Raw genomic sequence first — 24,842 nt, 5'->3', positions numbered from 1 at the left:
ACAGCCATTATTGAGGTCTGCACTCCCTGAAGGTATACCAAACGCTCCCCCCATTACATGGTCAGATAATTGAATTGAATCCCTGCAGAAAGCTAATGAGTGAACATTATTTACACACATTACACAGTGCCAGAAATCATCTCAAATCGTATCTCGCTCGTTCTGTCAAGTAGATTTTTAAAAAATAAGTTACACAGCTTGTAGTGAATACTTTCAACAATAGAAAGCCTTTACATTCAGCATTACAATGCTTGATTTAATGCCAATTTGTATTCCTAGCACTATAGCCCCCTTACGCCAACCCCCACATTGTAAAGGTTAAAAATACTTTTTTTTTTTTTTTTAAACTCACCCGATTCCAGCGTCAATCTCCCTTGGCGCTGGGTTCGTTAATGTCACCTGACTGGGGGTGCTTGCTAATGCTTACACCTTACCATTTTACCAATGCTGGATGTCCTCAGTCAGTTAGGTGACCAAAGTCCCTAGGAAACAATAAGTGGCTCTAGAAGCAGTCTTAACACTGCAATGGGATTATTGCAATTCATCAGAAGGGTTAAGAGGACAGGGACATTGATCCAGACCACTTCAATAAGCTGAAGTGGTCTGTATGCCTATAGTGTATATTTAATTTCTACTTCTCTGTATACAGACCCATGCCTGAGAAAATACCTCCATCACCCCTACTGCACCAATCCTTTCCAGTCATCTCTTTCTATATTGTGTAAAATATGGTGCAGTATAATATGGTTACATTTTGTTTTATCCATGCAATTCTTCATTAAAATTAACGATTGTAAAAAAATATATAAATAAAAAAAAAAATAAAAAATTATTTTGTATAAAGCTGCCTCAGTTTTATGAAAACTGTAGCTTTAAGGAAAGCATAATCATTATGAATGAATGATGCAACACAGTGTAAACATACTGACTTCCATGTGACTGTTCCTGTAAGTACAAAAAACACATTTCCACATACTAAAATGTTAGGACATTATTTAGGATCTGTGCTTTAGTCCAAAAGTATCCTTTGACCTGGATACGGGGAATAAAAGCAAAGTTAAATTAGAGTTGGCATTTTATATCCCGATTTCAGAAAATAGAATCTGGTATATGGTGCTTAGAGTAGCACAATCTTTTCAGTAGGTCCAGGCAGAGAGAACATTTAAAGATATGCATTGGAGTTATAGTAAAAGGTTAACCAAATCACAAATGATTAGTTTGAAAACATGGAGTGTTAGCCCTAAATTTCGCAATGCAAAATGAAAATTCACCACCAATGCGATTAACTGAATAAACCTCAAGGTCATGCCCAGGAAGTTTAGCCATAGCCATAAAACTGTTTAAATGGATTATACAAGTGAACAGACATAACAGGTAGTTTTGGTCCATGATGTAACAAGAAAACTGTATTCCTAACACTATATTGCCCCTCTGCACCAAGACTCAGTCAAGAAAGGGTTAAAAAACACTTTTCTCCCACTTACCTGACTCCAGTGCCGATGTCAGAGATCCTGGAACCTAATGGGCATTCACAGTGAGCACGGTGCGCACATTAAGCCTTCCCAATAGGAAGGTATTGACTGGATGTCCTAATGCAAAGCCTGAGGCCATACAGCATTATTTCACGGAGTTAAACTCTGTGAAACTGCGGGAACAGGAAGTGCCTATGGTGGCTGTCTGGTAGACAGAGCCAGTCTTAAAGGAGCACTATCGGCACCCAGACCACTTCAGCTCAATGAAGTGGTCCGGGTGCCAGGTCCCCCAAGTTTTAACCCTGCAGCTGTAAACATAGCAGTTTCAAATAAGCTGCTATGTTTACATTGCAGGGTTAATCCAGCCTCTAATGGCTGTCTCCCTGACAGCCACTAGAGGCCGCTTCCGCGATGCTCAATACGAAAATCGCATTGAGCACGCTGAACGTCCGTAGGAAAGCATTGAGTAATGCTTTCCTATGGGCGGTTTAAATAGGCGTATGCACATTCGGCTCCACTCGGGAGCTGACGTCGGCAGGGGAGGGGAGGTCACCAGCGCCGAGGGAGGCAGGTGCTGGATAAAGGTAAGTGGCTGAAAGGGTTTTAACCCCTTCAGCCCAGTGGGTGGGGGGCCCTAATAACCCTATAGTGCCAGGAAAAAAAGTTTGTGGTCCTTTAACCCTGCAATGTAAACATGGCAGTATCTTTAAAACTGCAATGTTTTCAGTTCCAGGCTTAAGGGGAAAGGGACAGTGCACCCTGACCCTTCAATTGGATGAAATGGTCTGGGTGCCTACAGTGCCCCCAGTATTAAAAGATATGGAGCATCTCTACAAATGCAATGGCACAACGAGCCCAAACATAAGGACAACCTTTGATATGGACCAGAGGGATTACCCTTCTTCAAGGTCGTACAAGTCAGTCATCAGCTGACTATATTATTTAATTGTGGTATAACTTCTCATGTGTAAAGGAAAAGCAAACCAAGAAAAGATATTCATTTTAAATTTAACATGTTTATTAGTTGCAGTCCAAAACAAATGTTAATCAGCTAAATATCAGAAATTGTTCTGAAGGCTATTTTGAACATACACTTGAATAAATTGCATACCCATGGCAGGTATAATTTATTTGAATATTGTAACACCCATAGCATAAATATTGTAACGCCCATAGCATAAATCAATGAATGAGATGGATATAAGGAGCACAGTGAAATGTTCTGCTGTACAAGTTCTGCAAGTGTCTTGCACCTTGCAGTGTTACAGTAGTGCAAAGCATTTCAGAACAACCCAAAGTTGGCCATAAGAAATTAAATATATACACATAAAACATATGTACACATACAGCCATCACCTGACTCCCGTGTAATGGTGGACCTCATTGTCAATTATGCTAAGACAGTAGTCCATCATAGTTGGCAATGACTTTTCCAAAGAATAGCGATCAGTTTAATTGTCAATTACACTATAGCGATTTACACATTTAAATCCGGCATTACTAACATTGCAGGGTTAAGGGGACAGGGATATTGAGCCAGACCACTTCAATAAACTAAAGTGGTCTGTATACCTATAGTGTATATATTTAATTTTAACGTCTCTGTATACATTCGTAATATTCATTAACAGGAAGTCAGTTTATTATCTTAACTTATCCTCCATATTAAATAGTTTGTAAGTTCTGCAAAATAAAATTTAAAAATATATATCAAACAAAAACACAGCTGTATCCAAGATGCTACCAAGGAGCTTGTCCATGCTCTAGTAATTTCCCGCATGGATTACTGTAACCCTCTCCTGATTGGTCTCCCCAAAAGCCGTACTGCCCCGCTACAGTCTGTAATGAATGCTGCAGCTAGACTGATTTTCCTATCCAGTCGGTCCTCTCACACCTCGCCCCTCTGCCAGTCCTTACATTGGCTCCCTGTATCCTATAGGAGTCAATTCAAAGTGCTAACCCATACATTTAAAGCACTGAACAATTCCAGCCCCTCTTATATCTCTTCACTGATCCAGAGGTATGCCCCTCCTCGTACCCTCCGCTCTGCCCGCGACCACCTCCTGACTGCTGCTCGCACCCGTACGGCCAACTCACGCTTGCAGGACTTCTCACGGGCGGCTCCTCTCCTATGGAATAACTTGCCTACTGCCATCAGACTCTCCCCTAGTCTTCAATCATTTAAGAAGGGCCTTAAATCCCATCTCTTCAGGAAAGCGTATGGCCTCCCAGAGTAATCTCTCCCTTACATACCTGTCCCTATGGGATAGTGCTTTGCTCTCTCCTCCAGCTCTGCTTCACTCCTACTTGATATTTCCTATCCTAATGTTTCTAATACCCCACCTCCTATAGACTGTAAGCTCATTTGAGCAGGGTCCTCTTCAACCTATTATTCCTGTAAGTTTTCTTGTAATTGTCTTATTTATTGTTACATCCCCCCCCTCTCAAAATATTGTAAAGCGCTACGGAATCTGTTGGCGCTATATAAATGGCAATAATAATAATAATAATAATAACTCTATCCTCCATCTTGGCTCCCTGTCAGTCCTTGGTATGGATGCTGTGAGTCCTTTTCTGTCATAGAATACAATATGTGGAGAATGAGAAATGTCCCTGCTTCTCTTCTTCCAATGCAATGTATGCCTTGGCTGTGCCAGGACTAAGCAGGATTTTAATGTCAATGGCTGCCTTTAAATTTAATTTTACATTTAAAGGAAAACTGAGCATCACATGGGGGAAAAAAAATGTTAATACAACTTATGGGTGATTTTCAAAGATGTATTCTGAATTTAGTAATAAAATAATAATAGTAGTAGTGACAGCCCCCATTTAATATAATAACCCCTCCTCCACACTTACGGGACTGGTCCAGCTCCCTGGCTGCTTTGGCTGCCCTCTCCAGGCCGGTGGGGTCAAAGTTACTCCATTTGTCCTTGGGTTTGTTCTTGTCTCCTCCATCCCCATCACCCCCAGGAGGAGTAGGGGGGGCAGGGTAGCCAGGGATGTTGGTGGGGTCAGGCTGCCCCTTATTGATCCCGAATAACCAGGACATGATGACTAAATGGAGACCAAACTGCTGCCTGCAATTCACCTCTCACTGTCACACGTGGGTTCCCCCAGCTGCACACCGCGCATGCGCCGTCACCTCCACACAAGGTTACTGTCCGTACAACCCGCCTGCTGATGACGTCAGTCAGCATCTCAGCTCGCTATTGGTGCAGCCTTCGCCCGGCTTAGAGACACACTACCGGGCCAACGTTCCATCGCCTACGGGTGCCCCGCCTGGCCGAAATTACAGCTAAGGCGAAGTATCAACGGTTACCAAAAATAAAATTGGGCATGTACACTTCCGCTTAGCAACGCCTTGTTTGGCCCCTCCTCCGGTTACTAAGGAGAGAGGCAGAGAAGCCAACATGGCTCAGAGAGGAGAAGGAGCGTTTGTTCTGCACGGCAGGAAAGCTGCTCTCAGGTAACTGGCGATAGTTTAGTAAATAGCAGCTGCCTTGGCTCTCCAATGTGAACACGGCGCATTGCATTGTGCTTCTGTGTGTGGTGAGAGGGCAGGGGGAGGGGACCCAGTCACAGGGCTTCATTGCTTCCATTCATTCCTAGGGGAGTGTGTCTGCACCATCACACTGGGCATTATCACTCATCAGGGATACTGCTTGCCATTGCAGAGCTTTGTGGGAAACTGATTATTGTGGCAGGCTTGGTGTGTGTATATGTATTGTGTGTGTGTGTGTGTGTGTGTGTGTGTGTGTGTGTGTGTGTGTATATATATATATATATATATATATATATATATATATATATATATATATATATATATGTATTGTGTGTATATATATATATATATATATATATATGTATTGTGTGTGTGTATGTGTATATATATATATATATATATATATATATATTATAATGAATACATGCATGCATTCACAGGTCTTCTAAATGAAAAAAAATGAGCTTTTAATGAAACTTAAACTACAATAATTAAAATGTTGGTCACCCATCCATGTCCCTAAGATGAAATTACAGGATTTGTGCAATCAGTACAAATATTTATAGTGTGTTTTTAAAGGAACACTCAAAACGGTTAAAGCACTACTAAAGTTTGCTACAGGAGTTTACTGGTTTTGTCCTTTGTCATATTTTGTAAAAGTGCCAACTTAAAGAGATATCTGCATTTATAACGCGCACTGTTGCAGGAACAGTTCAAACACTGTAATCCCTACAGCATACTGTTATGGTGCAAGGAGTGTTCTGGTGCCCACCAATGTAAGTAGACAACCCTTTTGATAATGGTTTGAAGTCTTACTTGGGTCACTTCCTCCGTGGAGAGGTGGCTCCCTTGAGCTAAACCTTACTATAGATTGCCAGCTCATTGGCTGAGATCCTCAGTTGATCACTCTCATCTAATGAGCTGAACCCTGCACTGCCAGACTTGGCTCCATGCATACCGTTTCCAGGAAGGTGACCATGTCCTGGCGGATCCCAGGAAAGTTTGCAAACTGTTTGAAAACTTACACTGGCTGCGGCGAGGAGACTGTCTCGCAACCGGATTGCTTTTTAGAAGACTTTGGGGCCCCTTAAATCTAAAGTAAAATAGGAACCCACAATGTTAGAAATTTTTATTTTTTAGTGGAGTATTCCTTTAAATGAAAACCTAAAGCGTCATTCAATTCGCTTAAACACTAACAACATAAATTTGAATTGTTAAAGCAAGCTGCTTGTTTAAAATAAAGAAATACCCAATTGGCACTAAAATATTAAATAATATAAGTGAAATATATGTTAAGGGAGATCTCTAGAAGTATAGATTGACTGAGATAGTAAGAAAAATGTGAGTACCGAAGAAACAGACTTCAGAATTCAAAAAGAAAGAATGGTAATAAGTTATAAAACTGTGAGAAAGCTCAGGGGAAAAAATAAACTAAACGTGAATGCGATACAGAATTAAGGAATTTAGTGGCAATGTGGAGTATGTGAAAGCTAGAAAGGGGAGTAATGTAAAATTGCCTAAGCGGATAGATGTAAACGTGAAAATAACTTCTATAAATTGGAAAAGATGGCTAAAATTGTGATGTTACTAAAATAATATGTGATGTGGATATGGTGTGAGATAGAACTTGAAGCGACTGGTGTTGAGGTGTGAAATGTGATATAGAACATGTTGAGAAAGATAACTGTATTTGACAGGAAGACAAAGCGATAAAGAAGAATAATAATGAAAAAGGACAAAAAAAGGAATTGAATAAAAATTTGGAAATAATAAAATAGAAATTGAAAGGCAATGGTGAAAAAGCATGCTTGAAAAGTGAGGTTTGGTATTATGTATAACTGCATTGCGTGCAAGATAACTTGAGAAAATGATCTGATTACTGGGGTAGTAATATGAAATGGATGTTTGAGTCAGTGGTGAAGTACATGTGAATTCCCGAATAACAAGAGTTTTTGTAGTCTCATAAAGTTTAATGTACATTTGAAAATGAGGAAGCTTCTTGGAGACAACTGATATGAGCTTCCATCAATGTTTTAGAGGATAAGGTAAAGAAGATTACCTGTTTGTACTGGTAGCTTTCTTCCCGGTCAAGTGCATGAGACAGTGTTTGTATCGCCCATTGTGCCTGCTCTGGTTTGTATGTGGACATTCTGATAAAAGAAAGGCAGTTGAAGGTGGTGTTTTGTTTCTGGATATAGGTTCTGAATCTGATCTAGATTCTGAATAATTGGTGCTCAACATTGAAGACATTTCTAACAGTCTTGGTCTAGGTAGGCAACCTTCGGCACTCCAAATGTTGTAGATTACATCTCTCCTGATGCTTTGTCAGCACTATGACTGTAAGAGCATTTAGAGAGGTGTATGCCATGACATTGGGAGTTCCAAACGTTGCCAACCCATGGTCTATCTGTGTGTGAATTTTTGCCAATCTCATGTCAAACATATGCATGCTTGATGATTTCCATAGACACAGTTCACTTTTCATTCTCATATTTAGTGACCTCTTCTTGTAACCAAATCAGGTAATGAAGGTAATATAAGACAAGATGTAAAATAGATTTCACAACCTGTAGAAGCCAATTTTCTACCTCTGCCAAGGGTTCTTAGCTGAAGGAGGGGGCTGCCACAGACTCTTTCATTATAACTCTTACAATGAGCTGTAGTAGTTATGGTGCTTATAATACCCCTTTATTATATTTTATTTACCTAAAGTGCATAATTAAAAATTTTACTAACCCTTGAACCTCCGTTAATATTTTAGATTTGTTTCATATTTTTTGCATATGTTATGTGACACCTGGGTTGTATTTTTTTTTTTTTTTTTTTTTAAATACACAAAGGGGGATAATTTGTGTTTTTTACTCAGGTGAAGAAAGAATAGTAACACCTGTAGGTTATTCGTGTCTTGGGTGTTTTTATTTACTGTATTTTATTACTTTATATTAAATCACAAACCATAAACACAAATAAAACAATGGTTTACAGTGTTAAAAGAAAACTTGGGTGCAGCTTTATTATGAATGATAGATAGCATTCTGTTGCTTACAAATACTCTGTTTGACCTTTTCTGAATTGTGTATGCCACCCACTGCATTCCTAACCATGACTTGGTGTCAAAGATCACTATGGGATAGCCCTATTATGCATCTATATCCGTGTTGTCCAACATTGGTTCTTTACCCTTGGTGGACTACATCTCCAAGAGTTCTCAGGAATTCTGGGAAATAAATATCCAGCAGCAGCTTCACTGCAAGTTTGGACATGTCACTAAATATACCTATGGCTCATTTATTTTCTTCCCATTACAACCAGGCAATTGCTTTGACCCTGTTCCTGTAGTGCATATTATATAGAGGCATCTCTACAAAGATGGCCAATAAAACAAAGATAATTATTTACTAAATCCTTTAATTGCTATTTAGTAAATGGCTCAATTTAGTGACTTGGCAACTGTAACTGATTTGGAGAAAAAAATAAAAACTACCCATCTATAGCTATGGTTTGGCAATTTAGCCTTCATTTTGCAGTTCAGGTTTTATATCCATACCAAAAGTCCTGGATTGGTAGGGCAGTCAAATTTGATGCTTCTGTCTCTCTGCCTGCATTAAAGGGACGCTATAGTCACCAAATCAACTTTAGCTTAATGAAGCAGTTTTGGTGTATAGATTATGCCCCTGCAGTCTCACTGCTCAATTATCGGCTATTTAGGAGTTAAATCACTTTGTTTATGCAGCTCTAGTCACACCTCCCTACATGTGACTTTCACAGCCTTCCTAAACATGTCCTGTAAATAGAGGTCTAACGGTTAAAGACACTATAGGCACCCAGACCACTTTATCTCATTGAAGTGGCTGATGCAGTGTCCCAGTCCCACGTAGTCCTGCAATGTAATTTATAGCAGTTTTTTTTTTCAAAACTACAATAATTTACTTTGCTGGACTACGACTGCCTCTAGTGGCCCCTCCCTAAGGGGAGGGGCTAGTGCGCTTGCAGCAATCATCGCAGAGGCGCTTTAGCCCCCTCTGTCAGATGACGGAGGAGGTGGCTGCGCACCAACCCAGCGCAGGCATCGACGCTGGAATAGGGTAAGTGACTAAATGTTGTTTTAACCCTTTAGCTGCCGCAGCAGGCTGGCATGAGGGAGGGGAACTAGCAAATCCTTTTAAACTCCCTCAAGTCAGCACAGGGTGAATGCATCATTAGACGTGCACGTGCTATCAAAACTGAATGCAAGGCAGTGTGTTCATATAAGAGCACTTCAACAGCACTCTGTACCCGGACTTCTCTGAGTGGGGCAGGAAGGCCAATCTGCCAGTCATCTTAATTGGTATTTAGCGAACAAATCCAAAAGACTGCACTATTGTGTTTATTCAATAGACAGTGGAATGTGGTGAAACAATCGCAAAAACTAGCATTAAATTGCCAGTTTGGAAGAGGATCTTAATTGGAGAATTCTTCCAGTTCAGGTATTTTGGTCTGTTTTGCAATTCATTTTTGAAATTCACTGTTTAGTAAATGAACCCTCTCTAGTTTCCTGTTCTGTGTTGTACTCACAATATAACTAAAGGAACATGCTAGTTTGGAGTCAGCCCCATTTTTGTATGCAAAATACTATAAAAATGGTGAGAGCACACTAAATATTTTTATATAGCTAATGCATTAAAAATATGGTTTAAAAAAAAAAAAAAAAAGGAATCCTTAGCATCTCCAGTTGGCATGGAGACACAGAGAATATACCTAGTTATGTCTGTAATGACTGCTGGAATCAGGAAGTGGCTGCGACATCACAGCCAAGCACTAGCACTGTGCATAGGTGCAATGCCTTGTCATAGCAATCAAGTATAATATTTTATGTTAAAATAGCCCAACTTTGACTACATTTAAATTGGATAATTTTTTCAAATTTCCCCATTTATTTTAAAAATCATTTTTGCATTTTACTGAAATTTAATGTTTATTAAATAAACTATTATGAGTTTGATAGTTGAGTTAAAGTACTTTATTAACCGTGTCCCCTCTTCCACAAAATATAAATAACGCTGAATTCTGTTGACATTGGCACTTTTATATAGGTGTTAAGTTGCACCCTCCAAGCAATCAATCAAAGAGCAGGGAAGGTGCTCCTCCTGATGGCTTTGAGTCCCAGCACAAAGCGGAAAGCGATGTTTTTAGCAGAGATTACGCACAAGCACCCTGCCTCTCAATGCTTCTCTGTGAGCAGCATTCTGTTATCCAGGAGATCAGAACTGATGATCTATGGGCAGGCAGGGCAGTGTTATGTAATTGAGGCCATCTTGCCTCTGGATTAGAGGTAAATTAACCCTTTATTTTGCAGTTTTGAGAGGTGGGGCCAAGAGACTTCAAATCTTCAGCATTATATATAAATGCAGGTATGGAGTGTTCCTTTAAAGAAGGCTCATAAGTCCTCAAAAAATCTATATATAGATCGGATCCCTTTATATCCATCTCACAGTTATTTATTGGTCTTTTTTACACAATATTATTATTTTTTTAACACTGACCATTTAAAAATAAGTCTAATCAGCTTGTTACTACTTCTGTGGATAAAAGAGTGACTAGTTTCATAAACCAAAAGCATTAGTTTCAATATATACACGGAAGCCTGTTTGTTGGATTTCTCTAATCATTTTTGCTTCTGCTCACATCGACTTTAATCCTATCAATATGTGGCTAGGTCTCTGGCTAGTGGGATTCGCTGTAGGATATGCTGCTGTCATGGAAACCATCCCTGCGACCCACACAGCTGGTTACAGAGCCACTGGATTTGTATGTTGTGCTGTAACTTCAAATCTAATTTAATTCCAAGTGCACATAAAGGCTGAAGGACTTGATGAGGGTCAGAGCAAGAAGAATACCAGGCAAAAATAATCTTAAAGGAGAAATGTCCATCTACAAAGGGCTGTTAAAACTATAATTAATAAAAAAAAAAAAAAAAGACATTATAATTCTCTGTAAATTTCCACATATTTATTTATTTATTACTGGTATTTATAAAGCGCCAACAGATTCCGAAGCGATGTACAATTAGTGAAGAACAAACAATATACACAGACAAATACAAAAGGTAGAGAGGGCCCTGCCTGTAATCTAGCCATTTAAGCTGTTTTATACAAAGTGCATAGGTAGATAGCCCGTGAGCTTACAATCTAAAGGATACCGTGGGGATTTGAGACAAAAGGTGGCAGGGGAAATTTGGGAGTGATGGCTAAATAAGGAAACAGAGAGTTGCAGATATTGGTAGAATAAATACATTTATTTATGGTGGGAATTGAAATCTAGTGAAGGTACCCACATGTTAGATACAATGTGTAGGTTAAAGTTAGTTATATCTATTATTTATTTATATTTTTATATATTTATTTATTTTTAAACAAAGATTTATTTCCATCACATGTAGGTCATCCTGTTTGCACCACCCTCCCCAACCCACTTGTTATGAAAATAAAGCTCTGTGTAATATACTGCAAAGGTGTCTGGGAGTTGTAGTTTAATTGTGAGCGTTTCACGATAAAAAAAAAAGACTTCGAACTATAGGTCCTAGAATCCTCCGCTGTACCCATAGATGAGGGGCATGCTTCTTTTTATATAAATGTAAAGGATCACTGTTGACTGAGCACTTCCTGGTTTGAGCAGATATTGCAAAGCCTGGTGTTTTATAGCACATTCAGAAAAGTTTAAAAAAAAAAAAAAACTATTTTATTTGTATTTTTTGTATACATTTTGCCTGTATTTCAATGCATTGTCTATATAATGCATTACAAAGAATGACTCAACTCCTGCCTTAAGTGCTCATTTAAAAGAACACTATAGTCAGTAACACAATTTCTATGCAATTTTTTCGTTTTTGCCCTATTTGTCTGTATTTTTGTATGCTCAATTTTGTATATTTCAACAAAAAAAACAAGTTTTGCAGTATTCTATATCTTAACACTGCCTCCTTTGTCCCATCTTACTATCCTAAAATACTTCATTCTTGCCAGTTACTATACCGAGCACCATAAATCTTCATTTTCCATTCCTCCCTTCTAACCTGCAATGTTTACAATAACACACATGAACATATCATCTAGAAGCACAGCAAACGGTTTCAGGAGTTGTGACTAATAAGTGAAGTCCTTAAAACCCCAACTAAGGCTGTACACAGAGAACTTTGAAATCTGCTAGTCAAACGCTTTCTCCGTGCACACCACACAGACAGTTTGGTAGAGAATGAGAGACACAAGTGCAAATTGTCTTTGTTGGTAGGATAGTGACTCACACTTCTATTCTCAATAGAGTTGAACAAAGCTTTTATGAGTAAAGAAATTGAAAAGGGTTGATGTAAATGTAACTAAATATAAGTATGTCAATGCAAAGTTTTTATAACAAGCACATTGCTTTAACACCTACACCTCCTATTTTGTGAAGTTACAGGGAGAATTTTGCTTCTTCCTGACCGGACAAGATCTAGTATTGTATATTGCACATGCCACACAACGTCTAAGTAACTCACACATGCTCTCAAAAAAAATTGAGAATGTTTTTATAAAAGGTGTATGCACATATTTGGTTGCGAGTAGATTCTTTCATGCAGATATATGACTGAAGTCACTGGGCAAGGTAATAGCAGCTACATGATTGGTTTTAATGAGATGCAGGAGTTTATTGGAGGTATACCACTCTATAATTGATTGCAGGAGCCAGATATGTGAATCGGTAGTTCCTTTTTTTTTTTTTTTTTTTTTTTATAACAAAAGCTTGATTCCATCTTGGCTTATCACTAGATATCATGAGAGAGCTCCGTTGGTTGATGCACCAGCTGTGGAACCTGTGCATCTCAATGGATTGGAGGGTTAAGGTTGAAATTAAATAAGTAATACTAAGTGTATGTTATTTTGGATTTTGTTTCGAACAATGCTATGTTTGCAGCTGATAAATTTATTCCGTAATAAAATATTAATTGAAGAATGCTGAGAAGTAAATTATACCACAATCTAATTGCATTTATTTATTATGCTTCTTTATGTTGCTTACACAATTTGTCAATGCTGTCTTTGCTTTCTTCTTTTAGAGAGAAGCCATATGAATTTCTGAGTAATACTCAGAAAACCACAAGTAGCCACAATCTTAGTTTCCAGGGGCCTGCCAACCACCGCAGACCTCACGCAAGCAACAGAGGACAATCATTTCACGGTGAAACAAATGGTAGGAATCAAGCGATGATTGATTGATTTTTAAAATGTATTTTTCCCTTCAGATTAGAGGCAGTGCTTATACCACAGGGATATCCAATCTGGAGGGAAAAAACAGGCAGGCAAATCTCCAAACATTTAAACCCTCCCCTAATTACCTCCTTTCCCATAAGTAGCAGCTCCTCCTGATCATACCCAGTTCTTTGCCTGCCTCCGGCAGGGGAGGTTAGACAGGAGGTTCTCCAGGAAGCAGGTGAGAAGGGCTGAGGCTCTGGGGGCACTGCTTCCTTCATGTCCGGGTAAGTAGCCTTTAACACGCCGGACGGCGTGGTCCCTCAAGTTTTATGTTGCCGTCTAATGCCGTGCCAGGTGCCGGTCTGACGAAGGACGCAGGCGTGCGTCGGCTGGGAAGTCCTGCGGTGGAACGCACACACAGGTTGCGTTGCGTTCCACTAGGGAGTCGCGGAGCGCTATGCGCATGCGCAATGCGAACCTTGATTCAGGCGCCAAATTTGAACTGGGCGTTCTCTTTGGTTTCAGGACTTATATGAGCATTTACCAGCAGCAACCTCTGTTTGCCAGGAGCTCTCAGATCGGTTGTAAAGAGTGTTATCTCACCTGCCCTCCAACACACTCTCAGGCCATTTAAGGTAAGACTGATTAAGTTTTTAATTAAATGGGTCCTAGCCTGAATCGATAAGGAGAAAAATTTGATTGTTTTCCCTTTTTTGTTTTCTCTTTTCAGTATGTCTAATCCGGAAAATTTGGATAAAGTTGCTGAAAAGGGGAAATGTTCATCTAAAGCCAAGCATTTAATCTGCTCTGTGTGTAGCCAACCTATGCCAGATGGTTGTAAAAAGAAACTTTGCTCAGTGTGTTCTAAAGAAGCTTCAGAGGAAGCAAAAAGAACAGAAATGTCTACTTTCCTCAGCTGGTTGCAACAAAGTATGCAGCAAACATTTGTGGATATGCAGTCGGCTGCATTACAGTCAGTCCAGGCCTCGGTTGCCCAAGATTCGCAAGTTGTAAAACATGCTAAGAAAAGACTGAGATCTTGGGAAGCTTCTGATACTAGTTCAGTAACTAGTGGTTCTGAGTATGAGGAAATTTCAGGTAGTGATTCTTCAGATGAGGAGTTTGCCTTCCCAGATGAAGCAATTGGGAAATTGATTAAAGAAGTGCAGTGCATTTTTGGAATTGAGGAAACAGGGAAAAAGTCCAAAGTGTTTCCTTTTCTCCCACAGATTAAGGAATTGATTTTAAAAGAGTGGAAATTCCCTAGTCACAAGCCGTTTCTGTCTAGACATTTTAAAACTCTTTTTTCCTTAGCATCGGAACAAGACTGTAAGCTGGATACGGTCCCTGTAGTGGACGTTCCTATTGCTCAAATCTCTAAGAAAACTACTTTACCGATTGGAGACACAAGCGGGCTCAAGGATGTCATGGACAAACGCATTGACTCCTCCTTAAAAAAGTTGTTCATATCTTCTGCAGCCCAAGCTAAAGCTTTGATTACGGGGTCATCTGTTGCCAAGGCCCAAAGACTTTGGTTGGAAGAACTAGAAAAAGTTTATACGGGAGAAACTAAGGAAGACCCGGTAAAGCTATTAAAGAATATCAGGAGGGCATCTGATTTTTTGGTAGATGCGTCTGCAGAAAGCCTAAAAATTTCGGCCAAGAATATAGGTACTTCAACAGTCGCCAGAAGAGCGCTTTGGCTCAAAAATTGGTCAGCAGATACAGCATCTAAGAATTCACTGTGTGACCTATCCTTTGAACCAGGAAGACTTTTTGGTTCAAAACTGGATGAATTGTTAAAACAGATGAAGGAAGGAAGGAAAGCTTTACCAGAATCATTTAAGAAGCAGTTTAGAAGACGTAAAGCGGAGTCGCTTCCCTCATTTAGAAGTTCCTTTCGTAGAAACTATTTCAGGGGTCAGCATAAAAAAGCCTTTGATTATAGGAAGAAGGAAAGATTTTCTGACAGAAGAAATAAAAAGTTATGATGCCAGGCCTGTGGGTGGAAGGCTGAGTCACTTCCTAGAGCACTGGAAAGGAACAACATCAGATCGCTGGGTTCTCACAGTGATAAAACACGGATACGCTCTAGAATTATCACAAGCCCCAATGGAAATGTTTCTATGTTCCGAGGTTCATTCTCTAGAGATGGAACTCTCTCTGATGCGAGAAGTATCGACTCTATTACTGAAAAGAGTGGTGGAAGAAGTTCCTCTCAAGGAAAGTTTTCGGGGCACCTATTCAAGACTTTTCTTGGTTCCAAAGCCAGATGGTTCGTTCAGACCCATTTTAGATCTAAAAGCCGTAAACAGGTGGATTATCAAAAAGAAGTTCCTCATGGAAACAATAAAGTCCGCTACTCTGCTTATTCATCCAAAAAGTTGGTTTGCGTCCCTGGATTTAAAAGATGCCTATCTTCATGTGCCCATAGCAGAATCCAGCAAAAGTCTTCTAAGGTTCGCTGTGTGCTGCCGATCAGTAATCAAACATTACCAATTCAGAGCATTACCTTTCGGCCTGTCATCAGCACCCAGGGTATTCACAAAGCTGCTAGTAGTCGTTTCAGCTTTTCTAAGAGGTATGGGCATCTCTGTCATTCCGTATTTGGACGACTGGCTGTTGATTGCAGAGTCCCAAGGTCAACTACAGCTAGACCTGGGGACAGCGATAGAATCGCTAGAAAAGCATGGCTGGCTAATAAATTTCAACAAATCGGAACTAGTGCCAGTTCAAAGGATCCAGTTCCTGGGTCTGATTTTGGATTCTATCGCAATGAAGATATTCCTGCCAGAAGAGAAGAAACTAAAAATCAAGCGATTAATTCGGAATCTCAGAAGAAAGATTGTGTTTTCAATCAGAGAAGCCATGGGCTTACTGGGTCTGTTTACAGCCTCAATCCCGGCAGTCGGTTGGGCAAAAGCCAGAATGAGACCTCTACAAAGAAACATTCTGCAAGTCTGGAATCGACAGGAACTCGGCCTGGATGGGCTTATGAGGTTCAACAAGCTAACTTTGAAAAGTCTGCAGTGGTGGACATCTTCTCGATTCCTGCACGAGGGTCTGTCATTCCGGATGAAGTCCTTCACTTTAATTACGACAGACGCCTCTGCCCTGGGCTGGGGGGCCCATCTGGGAGACATCAAGAAGCAGGGGTCCTGGCAAGAGAAGGATATGAAAAATTCCTCGAACTTCAGGGAATTAAAGGCCGTGTGGATGGCACTCTTGGCATTTCAGATGCTTATCAAAGATCGACATATTCAAATCCGCTCAGACAATCGAACGACAGTGGCATATTTGAACAGACAGGGAGGTACGAGATCAACAAAGTTAGAAAGCCTTTGTTCAATGATCATGCTGTGGTCAGAAGTGCACCTGATGTCAATTTCAGCAGTTCACATTTTAGGGAAATTCAATGTGGTGGCAGATGCCCTGAGCAGGCATCATTTGAAACAAGCAGATTGGTCCCTGTCATGCAGAACTTTCAAGTTCATCACAGACCGCTTCGGTGTTCCGGAGATAGATCTGATGGCTTCCAGAATGAACAGGAAGACAAGACGTTTTGCATCCCTAAATCCAACAGACAGGCCGGATATCATAGATGCCCTGTCAGTTCCATGGAAGTTCAACCTGGCTTATGCCTTCCCGCCAGTAGTGCTTATTCCCAGAATACTTCAAAAAGTAAGACTGGAAAGTGTACGTATTATCCTTATCCTTCCATGGTGGCCAAGAAGAAGTTGGTTCTCGGTTCTCCTGAATTTTCCAGGGGCCACATTTTGGAAGCTCCCGCTTTCAAGAGAAATACTAGAGGACGCCATGGTGCCTCTGCCGACCCTTCGAAGATTCCATTTGACGGCCTGGTTTCTGAACGCCAGATTCTAGAGAGCAACGGTCTGGATACTGAAGTGATAAAAATCCTGTTGGCAACTAACAAGGAATCTACTTCAAAGATCTACGCTAGAATTTGGAAGATATTCTGTCAGTGGTGTTGTAGATTTAAAGTCAACCCTGTTTCCGCATCCATCCAGAAGATTCTAAGTTTCCTTCAGATGGGATTTGCTAAAGGTCTTAAACCTGCTTCATTTAAATTGCAGGTTTCTGCTATCAGTTTCTTCTCCCTCAGATGCTTGGCCTCTAATATTCTGATTTCGAGGTTCTTCAGAGCTCTAACTCGTTTGGTGCCCTATGTTAGGGAAACCTATCCTCCCTGGGATCTTAACTTAGTTCTTTCAGCGCTTTGTGAGCCGCCCTTTGAACCATTGGAGGAAGCTTCCCTGAAGATTATTTCGTTAAAAACTGTCTTTTTGGTGGCTATTACATCAGCTAAAAGAATTTGTGAGATTCAAGCTCTTCGGGCGAATTTTCCTTTTTTAGTTTTCCATCAGGACAAGGTGGTTCTAAAGCTCGATCCTTCTTTTATACCTAAAGTTTTTTCGGTTTCGAACGTCAACCAGGAAGTGGTCTTACCGACTTTTTGTCAGAATCCATCTAATGCCTTGGAAAGCAAATTTCACTGCCTAGACGTAAAGAGATGTCTTTTACAATACCTAAAATCTACGGAATCCTTCAGGAAGGATAATAGTCTTTTTGTCCTATTCAGAGGCACTAGGAAAGGTATGAAGGTTTCGAAGAGTTCTCTGGCTAGATGGCTGAAGGATTGTATTCTGTTGGCTTATTCCAAGAATGGCATGGAACATCCAGGCCCTATAAAGGCCCACTCTACTAGAGCGGTTTCGACGTCTTGGGCTCTCCGAGCAGCTGCATCTCCCTCTCAGATTTGTTCGGCTGCTACTTGGTCCTCTCTCCATACTTTCTCAAGACACTACAAGTTGGACATACTGGCCTCGGAGGATGCTGCTTTTGGGCGCAAGGTGCTTTAAGCTGTAGTGAAATGAACCCGCCCTCAGGATCTGCTTTATTATATCCCTGTGGTATAAGCACTGCCTCTAATCTGAAGGGAAAAACATAAATTTTACTTACCGTAAATTTCTTTTTCCTGAAGATTAGAGGCAGTGCTACATTCCCGCCCCTTTTTTTCTAATAAACTCAGTAATTTTGCAGCTATTTGGCTTATGTATTTTCTGGGTATGATCAGGAGGAGCTGCTACTTATGGGAAAGGAGGTAATTAGGGGAGGGTTTAAATGTTTGGAGATTTGCCTGCCTGTTTTTTCCCTCCAGATTGGATATCCCTGTGGTATAAGCACTGCCTCTAATCTTCAGGAAAAAGAAATTTACGGTAAGTAAAATTTATGTTTTTTTTATTTTGTTTTAGGAAAATTAAAATTATACTCAAAATTTTAATGTATATGAAGAAAGTCAGGTCCAGGCACTCAGGATATTGCAAAAAGCAATGACGACGGTCTCGGTGCAGGCCAAAATGTTGCTCCTTTGTTCCAAAACTCTGCTTTTTGCAATATCCTGAGTGCCTGGACCTGACTTTGCATATTTGCTAAATTGGGATTTTCCAACACTGGGTCCGGAGCACCTGGATTGTATGCGAGAGTGCAGGAATCTTTTTGTGTATACTCCAAAAACGTAATGTGACATAATGAGGCACTATATGAGTGTTTTTTTTTTCTCTGTGGTTTGAAGTAAGAAATACATATACTTTCTAAGAAACTCTACTGACTGCTTGTAATAAAACAGTTACTCACAATACTGGCGATAGAAAGCTGGCAGACTTTATGATAAATAGCTGCGAGGATTGGCCTGGCTATTTCCTATTTTTCATTAAATGCACCCATGGTCTAATCAGCTGTATGTTGGCATTGTGTAACAAAAATGACTTGTTTCTTCACGGATACTCATTTATAATGTAACTGAAGATGACATGAAAGCAGCTTTGCCACTTCTGAGTTTTTTAGAATCATATCTTTATGAAACACTTATGTATCCTATGTTGGAATTTACTCAAATTTAATTGCTGTCAAAAGACACATAGCATACAATAATATATGGAGACCATTTTTCCATACCTATGCAGTATTAGTAACAGGCAGAGCTTTATTGAACTGCCATTTGCCATTTCCCATTTGCGACAGCAATTAGGGAATTGGCCTCTTATTCCCGAAATGCTGGGTACTACATTACGTATACACGAGAAGATCTGTGGAGGGGTCCTATAGCCTCTTCCATGCATCATCTATTGCACATAATTCAAAAAAATGAAGAGGCTCATGGTAGCTTTATATACCAGAAGTTGAAAAAAGGAAAATGGTGCACCATTGAGGGGAAAACGTCAAGTAACTGTGGGTATCTGGGGAGAGAAAGTTTCTTTTTCTCCCCAGATACCCACATGCAGCTAAAAGGTCAACTTGGTGGGGGCAGGATATTTGCAATAATGCTACATATTTTTGCATACTTATTTCATGTGATAATTACAGAGCTGAACTAATTATTCTAAATGCGTTAAATGGTTAATCCAAACATCAAACCACTACAGTTGCGGTAGTGGCTATGATGATAGGAGTACACTGGCCTGGTTTCTCCGGTAATGAGGTAAACCGTTTTTAGCAATGGTTTTCCCAATTACCTGGGTCCCTGCAGGACTCTGATGCTCCCTGGTGGTCCAGTGATGAGTTTCCGGATTCTGCAGAAGCAGGAAGCCACGGCGGTCAACTTTTGTTGGCTAACAACTTTAGATGACTGCTCTCACAAAATGAGAGAAGCGAATGTCAATTCTACACCACAAAATTTGCACAGTATTGACATTAGCCAGCCTGGAACTCCTATGGCAGCTAAGTGGTTAATCTCTCAAAAGCAAACCAGCAGCACGTACAGACTTTAAATCACTGTAATGGTTATGGTGGTTGAAGTAATCCTTTAGTAAGTAAATTATGAAATTAGGTTTACTAACTTTTCAAAATTGATCAACAGGTTGAATGCAGTACTAATGCTCATGCAGAGGAAGTGTATTTTTCATATTGATCTTACAATTAGATGTTAATGGGAAGAAGGTTGTACTCTATCGTTTTATTTTTTAATTGTTTTTTTTTTTTTAGAATTCTCTCATGAGTTTTATACATTATGTTTGGTATTTTTTTGTGTCTATTGGCCACATTTGTTCTTTTATGAGAGTGGATGACGGTTAAGTAACATGTCATCTCAAAAATCGCTTTAATTTCTAACGTGTGTTAAATATTTTGTGTCTCTGTCAGTCCTAGGCCGCACATTGTCACAATACACCAAAGAAAATCCAAGCATTGATGACCTAGAAGATAATTTAAGAAAACTCAAAGTCCAAGTGGATAGTTTGGCCTCGAGTCTTAATGTGGACTATGAGAAAGAACCAATGTCTAATGAATCTACAGATTCACACATACCTCAGTGGCCAACACATATGAATGGAACAATGTATACAAAATATGAAAGAACAACAAAGACCGCACCCGACTATGAATTGTTTATAAAGTCAAGGCATTTAGAGAACTCTACTGAAAATTATTCTACAATGCAGAACTCGGGGTTACCCATATTTTCAAGGTCATCCCTTTATCGTCCACCTGGAATTCTGACTAGCACAACCTCAAGTACAGATTCCAGCTCTCCTTCAGTAAACCCACTAGATACTACATATGGTGAATCCTATCCTGTTAAGCTTGGAGCACCTCATGTGATTGGAGTCAAATCTTTATTGCCTCCCAAAATCCCTGTACGTTCTAGATCTCCAAACAGAACAAGGGATTCCATAGTGAGAGGGAGATCTCAATCCCTTGACCGTTCTCATTCGTTTTCTCCTGCTTCAAAGAAAACCCGTTGGTTAAGGTCTCGTTCACAATCACCAAAGCCCATATGGAGGCCAAACTCCGCAAAAGCTAATGCTTGTAGCCAACAACCACCAAGACTTCGATCCAGTGGCAAGACATCTTCCTCCAACCGGCAATCACGGTCACGGTCTTACAGACCTGGTGCTTTAGTCACAAGGTCCTTCACACCGCCAAGAAAGACAAGAAGCAGCCTCAGTTACTCATGGAGTCCCTACAGCATACCTTCAGCTGCAATAACAGCACCAAGTGTCGAGGAGATTAGTGAAAGGTAAATAGTTTACTAGATTTAAATGAATTATTGTGTACTCTTTCAACAAGTTGTTACATTGCATTTTGCCTTTTTGTGTGAAAAAATAAATCTTTTAATAATGATTATGCATATCGCTGAATATTATTACATGTAAAGCATTGGATCTAACTAAAATATTGTTACTTTAGCTGCAATAAAGAGATCTACAAAATGTTATGTAGAATGTATGAAAGTGTTATTTAAAAAGACAGCAAGTCCCCTTTTTAATTTTAAATAAATAGAATAAAAATACACCTCTATTTGTCCCTCATGGGCGCCGCCATCTTCTCCCAGCATGTCTTCTTCGGCTCCTGGCGCTCACTGCTAAAAGCTGACTGCATTGAGGTCTACGGAGGATCCTGCGAAACCGATTCTTTTCAGCCATTACTAGTTATCGTTGGGGGGACCGACACTTCAGTCTACTACTACTGAGACAAAGTAGTCCCTACATTTGCAGACTCCTTTGTAATATTTCCAGTTTGCAATCTCTCTTGGAAGGCAGAGCTGGATCATTGCTATGATGTTCAATAGCTTGGGATGGCTTTCATATAGTTATAATAAAAATATCCACTACACTCACTTCTACCCCTTTTAAATATTGGGAATAGCAGGGGGTACAAACTAAGCCTTTGAACAAAATTGGAATATAATACCTTATGTATGTATATCAGTGAAACTTATTTATGTAGCACCAACTTATTCTGCATTGCTGTAAAAAAGGTAAACAAGACTAAAAATACATCTAATAAAACATGATTGACATACTGGAATACTAGGTGAAGATGGCATTACAAGAGAACATTTGTTCTGTCTATTAGATTCTTGAAGACATTGACAGAAAGAGATGCTGGAGTGTCTTTGGTAGAAACATCTCCCTACCAGCAGGAATTGGCACGACTCAGACTGGAGCGACTTCGGGTGGAAGAGGACTTACTATTGGAAATTAAAAGACAACAAGAATTGGAAAGAACCAGAGGGCCTAAACCTAAATGGTGAGAGTGTCCCTTTAACCCCTTAAGGACACATGACATGTGTGACATGTCATGATTCCCTTTTATTCCAGAAGTTTAGTCCTTAACGGGTTAATCAATATTTAATGCCAGTGACATGTTTTCAAGTAACTATTATCTGCACTGTCTTGAAATTAGGTGTTAAAATGGTGTCTTCCAACGAGAAGAAATGTGTTATGTCAGCAGCCAATATTGAAAGGGGGCAACCTTGACTATTACATTAGGTAGAAGGGAAAGGGCAGCTCTGACCAGGAAACCAAGTGGGAGGAAGCGGATGTTTTAATGATTATTTTAGGGAGAGAAATGCCACTTTACCCATTCAAATATATATTTACTGTTCTGAAAACCCAGTAATACTATTTGGAACCAAGACTCAATGAGATAAACGGTTGGATCCCAGGTTTGATTACACATTGAATCCACAGTCTCTGGAGTAAATATATTGTTTTATTTAATACACTGTAGGTGACTTTTACTCCTTAATATATTAAATATACACTTTTGTTTAGGGGGAAAAAAAATGGGCCTCACAAAGTTTTTATTTTTTTATTTTACAGGTATGAGATGAAAAACTCTCAATTCCATTATGAAGCTCGTAAAAACAATGAATTGCTGAAGAGCAGCAATGATTATCAGGCAATCTATGATTATCGTCAAGATTTGACTACAGCATCGAGGGACTTTCAGGAAAACCTCAAGATCACCCATTTGGAGCCAGCATAAATGGACAAGGCCCACGATCTACTGACAAACCCCGACTTGCAAGTTGATCTTGGTAGGATACTTTGATGTTGGAACCCTGCTGAGTTCAAAAGCTGCTCAAGCAGCTAAACTTAGCAGTAACATTTCACTTCAAAGAATTCGGCCAATGAATACTCACACTGGCAACAGTGTCTGATAAGGGTTGGTAGGTGTTCGGTTATTCCTAGACTGCACTAATTTGTAGAATCACATAATTTCTTTTATTGTGCTACTTATGTTTACTTTGAAACCTGCATTTCCACATATAACCTTTAGGTAATATGAGGCATTTTAATGATAAGATTGTTTTTATAATTTATCGTGCATACATTTTATTTAGCCTGTTTTAATGAATTTTAGTGGTGTTTATTTATTAAGTTTGTCAAACTATGTTCCATCTAACTCTGCAACAAAAATCATGTTAGATTTCCATGTCTACAAAATTACTTTTTTGTGTTGTTGATTGTGTTTTTTTTTGTTTTGTTTTTTCTGTGTGTATGTGTGTGTAGAATGGAGTACATGTCCAGCCTTGGCCTTTAGTATGTTGTTGCCCCACAACCCCCAAAATTCCCTTCTAGCCTTGCAGAAAACAGTGGGAGCTAGATTGCAACAACATTTGAAGAACTTAGGCTAGATCCTATTTAATGTAGAATGATGATGATTAATATATATATACATATACATGAAATAATAAAATATTAATAGATTGGTGTTTACAATAAAAAGTAAAAAAGTAAAAAAATCAATGCTGTATCCTCACACCCAAGAGACACAGATCAGGGTTTATGCTTGCGGTGTAACATTTCTCAGGGTGTTCATGCTATGATCTGATTTGTATCGCATAATAATATAGACAGGCTTATTCACTAAAGTGTGGAATTGTCAGGAATTCAGAGTTCATTTCAAAATTTTAAAACTTGGGATTTACTTTCAATTCCAGATTTCTAACGCTAGTGAAATAGCCCTGAAAACCTTTTAAGATACAGGCTGTTATTGTCTTAACACATGTTTATTACTTTTATTAACTGGGGATTTATTTCCTGAACATAACTTGGTGAAGCCAAACTTGCTCATAAAACTTAGACTTAGCCATTTCCAACATTGTCAGAAGATGGATGGTACCCAGTTTTCGGTTATCTAGCAGAATAATCTTTTTCGATGGAATACTTTAAATGTTAAAATTGTGGAGAGTGTATACTTTTAATAAAAAAAAATATATATATAAATTATTCTTTTGTGAATATGCCTTTTCTGTGCAATCATATGTTAATTGACATAATATCGGAATGTATATTCTGTAATAGAGGCCAGATCTAGTACAGTTATTGTATGATCACTGGTATCTTTCCTATAATGAATATCCTATATTGTCAGAAATGTTCTATGTACCCTTCATATTACACTTTTTAAAATCACGTTTCTTAAGTGAATCCTTTTAACACCTGTGCAGCAGCTTGGAGTATTTTGTGTTTAAAGGGACTTTTTAGGCACCATAACCACTAACAGCCGCTTGTAGTGGTTATGGTGCTAGCATGCTACCACTGCTGATCCCAGTTTTAATACCAGACTTTTTTTTTTTTTTATAGGAGTTCTGCATTAGCATCCAATTTTAGCCCCAGGCTACGTCAAACAATTGCCAAACAAATTAAAATGTCCTGCTTACCCCCTCTCCTCCCTCCTAGTGTATCTCAAAAGCAGAAATCCTGTACTTTATAAGAACAATAAAGGTTTCGCTAAGGGTTTTTAATGAATGGTTGTAGCCATTATCTAGTTCTGTCGTAAGTACCTGCCATGTGATGGCACACATGCACCTTTTTCATGGTCTATTTCACCAATTATTTTTATATCTGC

General features: G+C 39.4%; 2 protein-coding genes across 2 annotated transcripts in view; one reads left to right on the top strand and one right to left on the bottom strand.

Annotated features, from left to right (window-relative positions):
- Positions 1–4,628, bottom strand: part of LOC134577587 (ATPase family AAA domain-containing protein 3-B) — a 54,121-nt gene extending 49,493 nt beyond the window's left edge. The window contains exon 1 of the mRNA XM_063436413.1: positions 4,332–4,628. Coding sequence (XP_063292483.1) covers positions 4,332–4,524 — 193 coding nt within the window. The 5' untranslated portion in view covers positions 4,525–4,628. The remainder of the gene's footprint in view (positions 1–4,331) is intronic.
- Positions 4,629–4,817: 189 nt separating this feature from the next.
- Positions 4,818–23,466, top strand: LOC134577588 (uncharacterized). The gene is made up of 5 exons (XM_063436414.1): positions 4,818–4,941; positions 13,049–13,182; positions 20,343–21,219; positions 22,059–22,232; positions 22,808–23,466. Exons 1-5 carry the CDS (start codon positions 4,886–4,888, stop codon positions 22,971–22,973), a joined length of 1,407 nt encoding a protein of 468 aa, XP_063292484.1. The 5' UTR covers positions 4,818–4,885; the 3' UTR covers positions 22,974–23,466.
- The last annotated feature ends 1,376 nt before the right edge of the window (positions 23,467–24,842 follow it).

The sequence above is a fragment of the Pelobates fuscus genome, chromosome 11 (genome assembly GCF_036172605.1).
Source record: "Pelobates fuscus isolate aPelFus1 chromosome 11, aPelFus1.pri, whole genome shotgun sequence".
In the NCBI taxonomy this organism is placed as follows: Eukaryota; Metazoa; Chordata; class Amphibia; order Anura; family Pelobatidae; genus Pelobates; species Pelobates fuscus.
Note: the sequence above shows the minus strand (reverse complement) of the source record. Positions and strands in the feature narration are given on the sequence as shown.

Excerpts from the sequence above, each read along its gene's own strand:
- LOC134577588 (XM_063436414.1), top strand. The coding sequence starts at position 4,886 with ATGGCTCAGAGAGGAGAAGGAGCGTTTGTTCTGCACGGCAGGAAAGCT. Across the intron at positions 13,183-20,342 it reads ATTTCACGGTGAAACAAATG|TCCTAGGCCGCACATTGTCA; the intron begins GTAGGAATCAAG and ends TGTCTCTGTCAG. Across the intron at positions 21,220-22,058 it reads GTCGAGGAGATTAGTGAAAG|ATTCTTGAAGACATTGACAG; the intron begins GTAAATAGTTTA and ends TCTGTCTATTAG.